This window comes from Rhinoraja longicauda, chromosome 22 (assembly GCF_053455715.1).
Source record: "Rhinoraja longicauda isolate Sanriku21f chromosome 22, sRhiLon1.1, whole genome shotgun sequence".
Classification (NCBI taxonomy): Eukaryota; Metazoa; Chordata; class Chondrichthyes; order Rajiformes; family Arhynchobatidae; genus Rhinoraja; species Rhinoraja longicauda.
The window spans coordinates 37343866-37357660 of NC_135974.1; the positions used below are offsets into that span (position 1 = coordinate 37343866).

At 49.9% G+C, this 13795-nt stretch overlaps 1 protein-coding gene across 4 annotated transcripts in view; it reads right to left on the bottom strand.

The window, feature by feature from the left end:
• Positions 1-13492, bottom strand: part of LOC144604575 (receptor-type tyrosine-protein phosphatase T-like) — a 607863-nt gene extending 594371 nt beyond the window's left edge. For 2 of the 4 annotated variants that reach the window (XM_078419173.1, XM_078419172.1), the window contains exon 1: positions 12881-13490. In XM_078419173.1, coding sequence (XP_078275299.1) covers positions 12881-12953 — 73 coding nt within the window. In that variant the 5' untranslated portion in view covers positions 12954-13490. Of the gene's footprint in view, positions 1-12880 lie in introns of all 4 variants that reach the window. The other 2 variants (XM_078419171.1, XM_078419169.1) reach the window with 2 other exon arrangements.
• Between the last annotated feature and the right edge of the window lie 303 nt (positions 13493-13795).

Genomic DNA, 13795 nt, shown 5'->3' on the forward strand with positions numbered 1-13795 from the left:
CAGAAGTCATGTAATAGAAGCAGAATTAGGCCATTCGGCCCATCAAGTCCACTCCGCCATTCAATCATGGCTGATCTATCTCTCCCTCTCAAGCCTATTGTCCTGCCTTCTCCCCATAACCCCTGACACAGATTCACCTCCCTCTGACTAAGTTCCTCCCCATCTCCTTCATAAAAGAACGCCCTTTAATTCTGAGACTATGCCCTCTGGTCCTAGACTCTGCCACTAGTGGAAACATCCTCTCCACATCCACTATCCAAGCCTTTCTTTATTCTGTACGTTTCAATGAGGTCCCCCCTCATTCTTCTAAACTCCAGCGAGTACAGACCCAGTGCCGACAAACGCTCATCACAGGTTAACCCACTCATTCCTGGCGTCATTCTGTCTACAGTCTTCTGATTGTTGGGTTAAACTCTTACAGTCTCAAAAAACAAATACAATTTTTAGAAGTCAATCAAATTTTCTGGTGTCAGAATATCGTATTTAGTTTAGAGATACAGCATGGAAACAGGCCCTTCGGCCCACAGAGTCCATGCTGACCATCGATCTCCCGTTCACACTAGTTCTGTGTTATCCCACTTTCTCATCCACTCCCTTCACACTGGGGGCAATTTACAGAGGGTCAATTAACCGACAAGCCCATACATCTTTGTGGGAGGAAACCGGAGCACCCGGAGAAAACCCACACAGGTCACGGGGAGAACATACAAACTCCGTACAGACAGCGCCCGTAGTCAGGGTTGAACCTGCGTCTCTGACGCTGTGAGGCAGCAACTCTACCGCTGCACCTCTGTAATCGGCAAATGAAAACACTTGCACACTGTACATCCAATGCAATCTTTTGTTATTTATGAACATAGACAAGGCATTTTGATTGATATTAGATATTTCTAAAAAGTAAAAACAAATCGAAACATCTTGGGAGCACAAAGCTGGGAAATGCACCCTGACGTATATATGAACCTTGTACACATCATGAGGTGTCTGTTAGGTTAAATATGTCCACAACTATAAACAAATGTGGCATTAGGGCAGGCCACTTGTCATGTTGCCACTTGTCTGTGTGAATGTGTTCTTCTGCATTGCAATCCCTGCATTTCTCTCATGTATTATTGGATTTACGCAAAATCAATATTGGCGTTATGTTTTAACTATCAGTTCTGAATTCAATATCATTTATTACCATGGGTGTAGCAAGCCCCAATCATCCATCATGAATGGCGAAATGGTGTTTGCGTCTGCCTTGCGGTTGGAGGAAAACAGAGAACAAGCAATATATTTAACATAAGGGATATTGCAGGCTTTATTGCAGCTATTGATTTGCAGCAGACAGCCGAGACTCCAATAACAAGACATGACAAGAATGAATAAGAACACCATTTTATTTCAAGTCGTTTCAATCCAGTTTCGTCCGGGTGCTCCGGTTTCCTCCCACATTCCAAAGATGTGTACGTTTGCAGGTTAATTTGGCTTTGGTAAAAATTTGTAAATTTGCCCTAGTGTGTGTAGGATAGTGAAAGTGTACGGGGTGATTGCTGGTCAGTGCGGACTCGATGGGCCGAAGGGCATGTTTCCACGCTGTGTTTCTAAACTAAACTAAACTAGTGCTGCTCTTTTAAGGAAGTTGTATATGATTACTGGTCTGGGAGTAAATGGACATCATTTCCGAGTTAGCGGGGTGGAATCAGGTTGACGTGGCAACCAACAATGCGCACCTTCCCGTGGGATACCACAGCTATGGTGATGTGGACCGTCTGGAGAAGGTATACAGAAGAATACAGAATACCTTTATTGTCATTCGATACCGAACGAAAATCATTTGCCAGCAGTCACAGAGCAAAAAAAAAGAACACAAGACACACAACCCCAACACAAACATCCATCACAGTGACTCCAAACACCCCCTCACTGTGATGGAGGCAACAAAACTTCCTCTCCCTTCCCCCATGCCCCTCCCATGGACAGACAGCTCGACCCCTACCGAGGCGACCGACCCGCACAGCCCCCCCCCGCAAGGAGATGGAAGGTCCCGCGGCCGAGCCGTACCGGGCGATGGTAAGTCCCGATGGTGCTGAACAGGTTCACCTGGATGTAGCCTGGATCAGAGGTTACTGGACGCCCGGAGAGATTGGACAAACTGGGATTGTTTTCTCTGGAATGTTGGAGACTGGAGGAAAACCTGATGGAAGTGTGTAAAATTACGAGAGGCAAAGACAGAGTCGGTGGTCAGAGTCTATTCCCCCAGGGTGCAAATGTCAAAGACTAGAGGGCATGGCCTTACGGTGAGAGCAAGGGTGAGCTTCCAGGAGACTTACAGGACACGTTGTTTTTCCTTAAACAGAGCAGGGAGTGCCTGGAAGCCGCTGCCATGGCAGATGGTGGAAGCAGGTCCATCAACAAGACACAAGTGCCATGAACAGACAGGGATGGGTGGATGTGGACCATATGCAGGCAGATGTGTGCTTTACATTGGCATCATGGTCGACATTGAAATTATGGGCCGAAGGGCCAGTTCTTGTGCACTATTGTTCCAAGTTCTATGTAAAATATAAAAGGTGAAAGATTGCTGATGGGGTAATTCTGAAATAAAAACAGAAAATACTGGGAATACCCAGCAGACCGAGCAGCATCTGTAGAGAGAGGAACAGAGATGATATTTCAAGTTACTAACTCATAAGAGCTGCGAAGGTAGGAAAACCAATGTGTTTTTCAGCTACTGATGGAGAGAGGGAGAGGGACGGGGAGGACAGAAAGGAATGATTGGACTAGAGAGCAAAGTTTTCAGATGACACAGCTACTTGTAAAGTTTATACTTGTACAGCTACTTGTAAAGGGACAATTTACAATTTTACCGAAGCTAATTAACCCAAAAATCGATACTTCTTTGGAATGTGGAAGGAAACCGGAGCACCCGGAGAAATACCCACCCGGTCACAGGGAGAACGAACAAACTCCATACAAACAGCACCCGTAGTCAGGATCGAACCCGGGTCTCTGGCGCTGTGAGGCAGCAACTCTACCGCTGCGCCACCGTGCCACTCCCTCTTTCAACCATAGAAACATAGAAACATAGGTGTAGGAGGAGGCCATTCGGCCCTTCGAGCCAGCACCGCCATTTAATGTGATCATGGCTGATCATCCACAATCAGTACCCAGTTCCTGCTTTCTCCCCATATCCCTTGATCCCGTTAGCCCTAAGAGCTAAATCTAACTCTCTCTTGAAATAACCACTTCTAGAGCGAGTAAAAACATTGTTAAATTATGTTGAATCTTACGTTCAACCCGTTTTAATAGAATGTTAGAATGTAACTCTGATTTGTGCCTGAATGTGAAACATGCAGCTTCAGATAGAAAGCACATATTCTTCAGATGGATGTGCAATAAAAACTAAAGGTGCAATTTTCAGTCTTCAAAAGGGCAGTTCTTATTCCTGGCAAAGGTTCCACTGCCTGTCTGATTATCAAGGTGCTTTTAAAGCAATCACTTCAAAATCGTTGCTCTGACATTTCCAACCTGAGGATTCTCACCTACAGCTACAAAGCTACAGTTAGGAAGGTGGAGATCCAATTGCAATCTTCTCTCTGGCCCAGGGATATCATTTACAGTTTTGTAATTAATTCCGGGATTGGATTTTTTTATTCTGCTCCGGTATCTTTGAAGAAAAGGAAATGACCAACTTGCGCGTCTTTGTTCCATAGAATGTATTAAAATTTCATGTTTAATTCTTTACCCAAGCACACTTTACATTTCAGTTATTTAAAAGATAAAATGAGTTGGCCGCGCGGATATGCAGGAATTAACTTTAATTAAAGGAGAGCGTTAAAGAGGAGAAACAGCTTATGAATCTCGCCTGTTGTGGCTTTGTGAAATGTACTAGTATTTAAAGATAAACCACATTTTTGATCTTTCAAGGACACAGTTATCTCCACGTATCAGACGTTCACACACGGAACATGTAAATTATGGCCGTTTCAGCTGCCCAGCACAATGTCAGTGTTTGACAATTACTGAGCAAAATGCGAAGTGCTGGAGGAACTCAGCGGGTCAGGCAGCATCTGTGGAGGGAATGGACAGGCGACGTTTCGGGACAGGGCCCATCTTTAGAGTCAAATCTGGAGAGATCAGTGGTCTGAAGAAGAGGGTTCTGACCCAAAACATCATCACAACACACTCTCCACAGATGCTGCCTGACCCGCTGTGTTCCTCCAGCGCTTTGTTCTCTCCACGATCTTTACGTTGCTTTGTGTGTTTCTCATTCTCTCGCTGAACAAAGGACCGTGTCTCTCCCATAACGGTCCCAATGATCCCCCACCCCATTCACCCCATTCACAGACGACCCCCACATCGAGATTCACCATCGCCAGCTGCCATCAGGCAACTGAACCATCCTATCAACTGGAGAGCGGTCTTGACCCCCCATCTGCCGCACTGGAGACCATCGGACTATCTTTAATCGGACTTTACTGGGCTTTCTCTTGCCCTGAAGGTTATTGCCTTTACCCTGTATCTGTACACCGCGGCCGGCTTCCATGCAATCATGTGCAGTCTTCCGGCTGAATGGACAGTCCGCAACAAAAAGCTTTTCTCTGAACTTCGGTACGTGTGACAATAAATGAATCCATTAATCATTGCCATCGCTCCCTGTCTTCCCGCAACCACATACAAATTCATTCACCGGTTCTAATAAATGACCTGAAATGTTAATTGTGTTTCACAGAGGCTACCCGCCCAGCGGAGTGTTTACAGCACGTTTCTGTTTGTATTGCCCATTGCCTGCATTTGGATCTTCAGGACACTGACGTGCTTTGGGTGGAGAGGACAATCGATAAGGTGTGTAAAGTTACACAAGCCTCCGAATGGCAGCCATGTCACAGGGTGGAGCAGGATTCAAGAAGGGGGTGTTCGGTATAAAGTCACGCGGATATCCTGGTGGAGTTACATTTGGGCCGAATGGGCAAGAGTTGTTGGCGAGTTTGTCAGACAGTGTAGGAGCAGCAAGTTCTGAAACTGACCGGAGACCTGGTGAAGCAGTTCAAAGATACAGCGTGGAAACAGGCCCTTCGGCCCGACCAGCAGTCACCCCTTACTAGCACTATCCCGCACACTGGGGATCATTTACAAAAGCCAATTCACCAACAAGCACGTCTTTGGAGTGTTGAGGGAAACCGGAGCACCCGGAGGCAACCCACGTGGTCACAGGGAGAACGAGCAAACTCCACACAGACAGCACCCGGGTCTCTGGCGCTGTGAGGCAGCAACTCTTCCATAGCAACATAGAAATAGTTGCAGGAGGAGGCCATTCGGCCCTTCGAGCCAGCACCGCCATTCACTGTGATCATGGCTGATCGTCCACAACCAGTGACCCGTGCCTGCCCTCTCCCCACGTCCATTGATCCCGCTCCACCAGGTGCCGTACCTAGTGCTGTGCCTGGTGCCGTACCTGGTGCCGAGGTGCCCCGTGCCTGCCTTCTCCCCACGTCCCTTGATTCCGCTCCACCAGGTGCCGTACCTAGTGCCGTGCCTGGTGCCGTACCTGGTGCCGTACCTGGTGCCGTGCCTGGTGCCGTACCTGGTGCCGTACCTGGTGCCGTGCCTGGTGCCGTACCTAGTGCCGTACCTGGTGCCGTACCTGGTGCCGTACCTGGTGCCGAGGTGCCCCGTGCCTGCCTTCTCCCCACGTCCATTGATTCCGCTCCACCAGGTGCCGTACCTAGTGCCGTACCTGGTGCCGTACCTAGTGCCGTACCTAGTGCCGTGCCTGGTGCCGTACCTGGTGCCGTACCTAGTGCCGTGCCTGGTGCCGTACCTGGTGCCGTACCTAGTGCCGAGCACCGAGACAGGGTGAGGAACGCAGCGGGTAGCGAGGGGTGAATGTGGGCAGTCTCTGGTTACACCAACCCTCACCTCCTGAGAACTGTCCCTGCGCGACATTGTCCAGATGTCAGGAACATCTGTTTCCCACAGATCCTCACATCAGATCATTCTTGGTGGCGCAGCGGTAGAGTTGCTGCCTGACAACACTCACAGCGCCGGAGACCCGGGTTCCATCCCGACTACGGGCGCTGTCTGTACGGAGTTTGTACGTTCTCCCCGTGACCGCGTGGGTTTTCTCCGGGACAGGTTTGTAGGTTAATTAGCTTGGAATAAACGTAAATTGTCCCTAATGTGTGTCGGGCAGTGTTAATGTGCGGGGATAGCTGGACTCGTTGGGCCGAAGGGCTTGTTTCCGCGCTGTATCTCTAAACTAAACTAGATACACTTCCTAGAACTCTTTCATTTTGTCACGTATTCAACCCAACACTCCCCGCATTTAATAGAATATATCTACACAGGTTAATGAAGACCACAAAACATTATTAGTATTGTGAACAAATGTTTAAACGACTGTTGGAGAATTTGTGTTCAGAGTACATACTCAGTCCACCACGATATCCATACTGAACACGATGCCAAGTTACACTAATCTCCTTAGTTTACAAGGAGATTCACAAAATCACGCCGTCAAATCTTCCGTCATCCCAGAACACCAACTGCCATGAAACAAGACAAAATACCGGTCCCTACATCACCGACTCGCTAAATTTCAATAAACTTTGCTACCAATATTCCACTTTCTCAACGGCCGTAAGGGAATGGAATATGTCACCACCCAACACACGATGGCCAGTCATTTAGAAAGGGGATTGAGCAACTAGATCTCCTGAACTTGGTCAAAAAGGCCCACAGCAAAATGTAATCACTGCTCGACTCACTCCGACCTGCGTGAGATAACCACTGATGAGGGGTTTTGCGCAGAAATCAACCAGAACCAAAACTAGAATCGTCTGGCTGCATGTGATGCATATCCCTCCATCCCGTGCATATCCATGTGCCCATCCAAAAACCCTCTTCAACCGTACTATCGTATCTACCTCCACCCCCACCCCTGGCAGCACGTTCGAGCCCCCACCCCCACCCCCACCACCCCACCCACACCACCCCCACCCTCACCCCCACCACTACCCCCCACCCCCTCCACCCCCACCCCTGGCAGCGAGTTCCAGGCCCCCACCACCTTCTGTGTAAAAATCTGGTCTCCCACATCGCCTTTAAACCTTCCCCCTCATATCTTAAAGCTGCACCCTCTCGCCTTTGACATTTCCACCTCTATCGGCCCACCCTGTCTACGCCGCTCACCATTATATACACTTCCATCAAGATTCCCCTCATCTTCCCACGTTCCACAGAAGACAATCCAAGTGTAAAGTCAGACTTCGGTAAAACAAGTTTCCCATAACCCAGGGAGATTTGTAATACATTCAGTTCAAGGGAGATAAGAATTTCAAATTGCCAAGCAGATCAGATTTTAATTAAAGATGTCTCCTTCTTACAACTTTAAATTTAACAGCCCTCGTAAATAGTTGTTAACAACTTGGATAACACACCAAATGGCTTGCTCTTTCCATGATGACATTCTGAAGCAATATATACAAACTGACATGCAGTTTAACTCATCAATATAAAGGCAATGAATCACACAATTATACTATCAGGTTTGATTATCGATTTCTCTAATTTTGAGTAACCTTTGCATCCCCTCTCTCTCCATCCATCCCCACCCTCGTCATCGTACTGCCAGTCAGTGTTGCCCTGCTTAGTTTCACTGTGTGTATCAATCATTATCACCTCCCCCACAGCCAACAATGGACCATTGTGGGCTCCACATTTTCGTGATCATCCTTGCTGGCTTTCATTTCTTCTTCTCATACCTTTTATTCTTTTGCCTTTGTACCTTTTCATACCTCTACATTCCCTGTCCCCTGACTCTCAGTCTGAAGAAGAGTCTCGAACCGAAACGTTACCCATTCCTTCTTTCCACAGATGCTGCCTGACCCACTGAGTTACTCCAGCACTCTGTGAAACGTCACCTATCCATGTTCTCCACAGATGCTGCCTGACCCGCTGAGTTACTCCAGCACTCTGTGTCTATCTTATACTATCTACCAGATTAGCATTTCAACTTTCCAAAGTATTTATTTTTGAGGATGATGATTGAGTGGCTATTTATATCTAACATTTCCTGTCTATTTTGGTATTCCGCCATTCCTTTGTTGATTAAACAGCCATATGGCAACAGTATATAAACTTTATGCTAATATTCACATGATTTAAAAAGCATCAAATTTCCCACAGTTAATGTGTAAGAAGGAACTGCAAATAGACACAAAACGCTGGAGTAACTCAGCAGGTCAGGCAGTATCACTGGAGAGAAGAAATGGGTGAGGTTTCGGGTCGAGACCCTTCTTCAGACTGAAGAAGTCTGACCCATTCCTTCCCTCCAGAGATGCTGCCTGTCCCGCTGAGTTACTCCAGCACTCTGTGTCTATCCCATATTTAACGTTGCTTTTTTCCCCGAAGCTTTAATTAGATTTAAAAGTTAGCAGGTTCCTTGACCTCTCCAGTGTGCTTTCCTTCACCGATATCTTAATGAATTTGCAAAGCTGCTCAAATATCACAGTATTTGCTCGCTGGATTTTTTTGAGAAGCAGCTGCTGGTAACACGGGCTTGGTCTGGACTTTCATCTTGTAGCATCCTGATTGATTAACGCTGCACAGATTCCACTTTCAGTTTGTTTGATGCTGGCGACATGCTGCTTTCTTCTTCATCTAATCAAAGTGCAATCTTGCCAGGGTTGGCAGTGGACCGTGAGTGGGCAGTGAGTGATATCTCCACGGTTGGACTGTGCTCAAAGTGGTATCTCCACGGTTGGACTGTGCTCAAAGTGGTATCTCCACTGTTGGACAGTGTGGGCAGTGAGTGGTATGGCCGCCCTTGGTCAGTGAGTGGGCAGTGAGTGGTATGGCCACCCTTGGTCAGTGGGTGGTGTGGCCGCCCTTGGTCAGTGGGTGGTGTGGCCGCCCTTGGTCAGTGGGTGGTGTGGCCGCCCTTGGTCAGTGGGTGGTGTGGCCGCCCTTGGTCAGTGGGTGGTGTGGCCGCCCTTGGTCAGTGAGTGGGCAGTGAATGGTATGGCCACCCTTGGGCAGTGAGTGGGCAGTGGCCACCCTTGGACAGTGCACAACACAAGCCTCAGCTGCTGTTATCTGCGGGCTGTGCCTCGGGTTGCATTGTAAACTTTGGTTGTGGTTTCCTAGTCCCATGGTTATTGTGTTATAGTTTATTGCATATCCACCTCTGTATGATAGCGTGTTTACATGCCCGTTAAGCTGCAGGAAGTAAGAATTTCATTGTTGCTTTGCTGGTACGTGTGACAATTAAACACAAGCACAGATTCTGTGGGCCGAGGGGTATTGTTCTGTGTTGAATGTTAAACACTGATTCTTGACCCACCCTGGCCTCATTGGTTTAGTTCTGTCTCCCGATAAGTAAAGCAATGTTATGTCTGGAGTACTGCCGTCTGTCTGTGTGCAGTATAATGCTGTATCTGCAGATAGACACAAAAAGCTGGAGTAACTCCGTGGGACAAGCAGCATTTCTAGAGAGGAACGGGTGACGCTTCGGGTCGAGACCCTTCTTCAGACTATCTGTAGCCTCAGTACTGTGTCCACAGTCTAACATGGAGCAAGAGAGGGAGAAATATCCCAGAGATCCATTGACTGCAAAATCTAAACACTTAATAAAATGATTCTTCATAGGGTACTACTTAATATTTAACAAATGCACAAACCGCCTGTAACTCGCCTGGGTCCTGACTGTTCCATTAAAATAATGATACTCTAATTATTTTGACCACAGTAACCTAACCTGCCGACTGCAGTAGCGTTTGCTGTTGATGAGAATGCCCTGTCTACCTGAAACACAACACTCAATGTCATTGCCTGGGGCGCCCCCTCGTGGCCGCGCCGTCTTTGTGGAATTAAAGTGATGTTGGTCAACGAGGAAATATCCCAACAAGGAATGAGATTTTATCAACATCAAATATAAACCAAATGTGTAAGACAATAACTGCAGATGCTGGTACAAATCGAAGGTATTTATTCACAAAATGCTGGAGTAACTCAGCGGGTCAGGCAGCATCTCAGGGGAGAAGGAATGGGTGACGTTTCGGGTCGAGACCCTTCTTCAGACTAATCAAATATAAACCAAATGTTTCATCGAACCCAAACAAACGTCAACTTCTCAAATTGTAGACTTGATTCAAAGCGAGTCGAAACACTAAAGGTAGACACAACATGCTGGAGTAACTCGGTGGGTCAGTCTGAAGAAGGGTCTCGACCCGAAACGTCACCCATTCCTTCTCTCCACAGATGTTGCCTGCCCCGCTGAGTTACTCCAGCATCTTGTGTCTATCTTCTGTTTAAACCAGCACCTGCAGTTCCTTCCTACACTAGTCGTAAAATACTCATCGGACCTCTCACAGAAAGGTTAGAAGGGGGGAGAATTTTAACTGCAAAACATTGCTAATTATAACGCTTCACAGAACACAGAAATGATAATTAAATGAAATGAAACATCATTTCGTAACCATATCACATTGCAAGTAGATAGTCTTGAATCGGGAGGGTGAAGCTGCCTTGTGAACGCTGTGGAGAATTCTCTCTCCAGTAACGCGCTCCTGTGACTAACGTCGGGAGATTGGCTCATTAGCGCATTTTCTTTTAATTCTTCCACCTGCGAAGAGAGTCCATAAATATTCCTGTTTCCACCCGGTGCGGACGTGGATTCTGCTTTAGAATGTCCTACATTTGGGAATGTCTGAAGAAGGGTCTCGACCCGAAACGTCACCCATTCCTTCTCTCCACAGATGCTGCCTGACCCGCTGAGTTACTCCAGCACTCTGTGAAACGTCACCTATCCATGTTCTCCACAGATGCTGCCTGACCCGCTGAGTTACTCCGGCACTTTGTGTCTATATTTGGGAGCGCTCCCTCCCGCTTTCTCTTCGTCTCTTCACCCCTTTCTTCACAGGGGCAGAGACCCAGATCCGCGCCGCATATTGTTGGTGCCCCCCCCCATCCCCTCTACACGCTCCAGGTCCCTCGCCCCTCAACCCCCCCCCCCCCCCCCCCCGGTGCTGCTCGAAGGGCCGAATGGCCTACTCCTGCACCTATTTCCTATGGTGCTATGTTTCTACGCCTGTTTAAACCGAAGATAGACACAAAAAGCTGGAGTAACTCAGCGGGTCAGGCAGCATCTCGGGAGAGAAAGAATGGGTGACGTTTCGGGTCGAGACCCTTCTTCGGTCTGAAGAAGGTTGAGATGCTATCTGCCCGCTGGGTTACTCCAGCATTTTGTGTCTATCTGTGTTGACCGGCGTGGGTTGAGAACAACAGGGTCTCGTTGTAAAGGACAAATGAAGCGCTTCATACAATGCGTACAGGCACTCAATTCATTATTGCGCAGCTCAATAGTAGAGAGTGTGTATCGTGATCACATCCCACAACACATAACCCGCACAACACAACAAGCCTTTTATTGATGGGCTGGACTTTTTTAGCAAGGCTTATAACACGACTTTTTAACAGGGCTTTTAACAAGGCTCACTCCGAATGAGACAATGTCGAGCTAACATCCTGCAGAGAGCTTCGGTCGCGAGTGGAGCTACAGCAGGATTAGTGTGAATGGATGTTGACCCGAGCCGAGCTGTGGAGAGACAGACAGACAGCGAGGGAGGAAAGTCCAGCGACGGTCCTGGTCTGCTGTCACCTGGCTGAGAAACAACTCGCCAGTTGACAAAACTTCACTTGATACTGATGTGTCCAACGCTGCTGATAACTGGCACACAACCCACTGATAGCTCACATCACCACTCGCCACCTTCAGTGCCCGGGTACCGACACTGTCTCAACACCATCCTGGCAACAGACAGTGGCTTGTGTACACATACCCCTTCCACCCCCCCCCCCCCCCTCTGTCCCCAACCTTCTCCTCTCCTACCCCCTACCGTCCCGACACTCCCCCCCTCCCCTCCCGTCCCCCGTCCCTCCCCTCCCAACCCCTCCATCTCCCAACACTCAACCCCACTCTGTCCCTGCCCCCTCCGTCTCCCCCACCCTCTGTCCCGAACCTCTCCGCCCAACCCGCCCCTTCCCTCCCCTCCCCTCTCCTCTCCTCCCCCACCGTCCCCCTCCTCTCCCCTCCCCCCGTCTCCTGCCCCCCACGCTGACACCCCAAGATCTGTCTCCCTCGCTCCCGCTGCACCCCCTCCTCTCCTCTCGCCCCCCAGCCCAGCATCACCCTCCCGTCCCACAACTGGACATTCCCTCTCTCCACAGATGCTGCCTGTCCCGCTGTTACTCCAGCACTTTGTTTCTGCCTCCAGTGTAGACCAGCACCTGCAGTTCCATCCTACACACCGACAACAGAACACCCGCCGCTCCCACTAAACTTCACCCCAAAGTTGCCCAGTTCCGCCAGAGGCGCCGCGATACAAACACGCGTGACATGAAGCCCCGGGGGTGGGGGCGACTGTGTGGAACTGCGGCCGCTGAGGATGTGTGAAGTGTGGCAGGAGTTGCCTTTACAAATGCAGATGGACAAGCGCCTTGTCCGCCACCGGCCCGTGTAGCGCGGACATCACACCCGCTCAATCAGCTCTGCACCGAGGTTCACCCGCCCCGGTCTCCAGTGCCCAGTGCAGCCAGTGCCCAGTGCAGCCAGTGCCCAGTGCAGCCAGTGCCCAGTGCAGCCAGTGCCCAGTGCAGCCAGTGCCCAGTGCAGCCAGTGCCCAGTGCAGCCAGTGCCCAGTGCAGCCAGTGCCGCCAGTGCCCAATGTCCAGTGCAGCCAGCGCCCAATGTAGTCAATGTCCAGTGCAGCCAGTGTCCAGTGCGATCCGTGTATCTAGTGCAGTCACCCCTCCAGTGGTCAGTGTATCCAGTGTAGTGAGCTCCAGTGTAGTGTATCCAGTGCAGTGTCTCCAGTGCATGCGGGGCTGGACTTACCTGCAAACACCTGTCCCGCGGCCCCCAGCACCAGGTGCCCGAGCAACGAGAGGGCGATCAGGAGCGCGTTCATGTCCGGCCGCCGGCTCCTCGCATCACGCGTGCAGTTGTGGCGGCGTGGGTCCGCTGTCCGCTGTCCAGTGTCCAGTGCCCGGTGTCCAGTGCCCGGTGCCCGCTGTCCAGTGCCCGCTGTCCGGACCACCGCTCCTGCGCCCAGCGCTGCCGGAGTCCGGCTGCTCCTTGAGTAGTGACCGAGACAGGATTCCCACGAGTCCTGACGCAAGCTGGATCTCCCCCTGCCCCTCTCTCTCCCCCTGCCCCTCTCTCTCCCCCTGCCCCTCTCCCTGTCTCCCCCTGCCTTCCCCTCCCTCTCCCCTCTCTCCCTCTCTGTCTCACGTCTGCACAAGCCAGCCCGCCCGCTCGCTGCTCGCTGCTCGCATCCAATCCCAAACGGTGGGAGATAGAGAGAGCGCTGCTGTTTCACTCGGGGAAGTGGTGCATCTGTTGAAAGCAGAGCGCGGTTGTACGAGCGCGACTAGGGGTGTGGGAGAGAGGGGGAGAGAGGGAGGGAGAGGGAGAGAGGGAGAGAGGGAGGGAGGGAGGGAGGTACACGGAGAACGACCAGCCGCTCTCACCTCTCCTGCCAGGAAGCAGATTGATTGACTGATATCGCACGACCTGAATATTTAATATTTCATTTGTGTTTTGCTGTGAATGACGTCCATTGTAACAAGCGACACACACTTCCAGCTTCCAACAAAACCTACAGACTGATGCCTCTCGGTGAATGGACCTTAAGTCACCTTAAGCAGGAGCCTGCATCTTATATATTTTTAAATCGCTGAGATATTGTTGAGTTTTCAATTGTGTTGATGCACCGCCTGAAATCCCATCGAGCTCCAAACACCTACGACA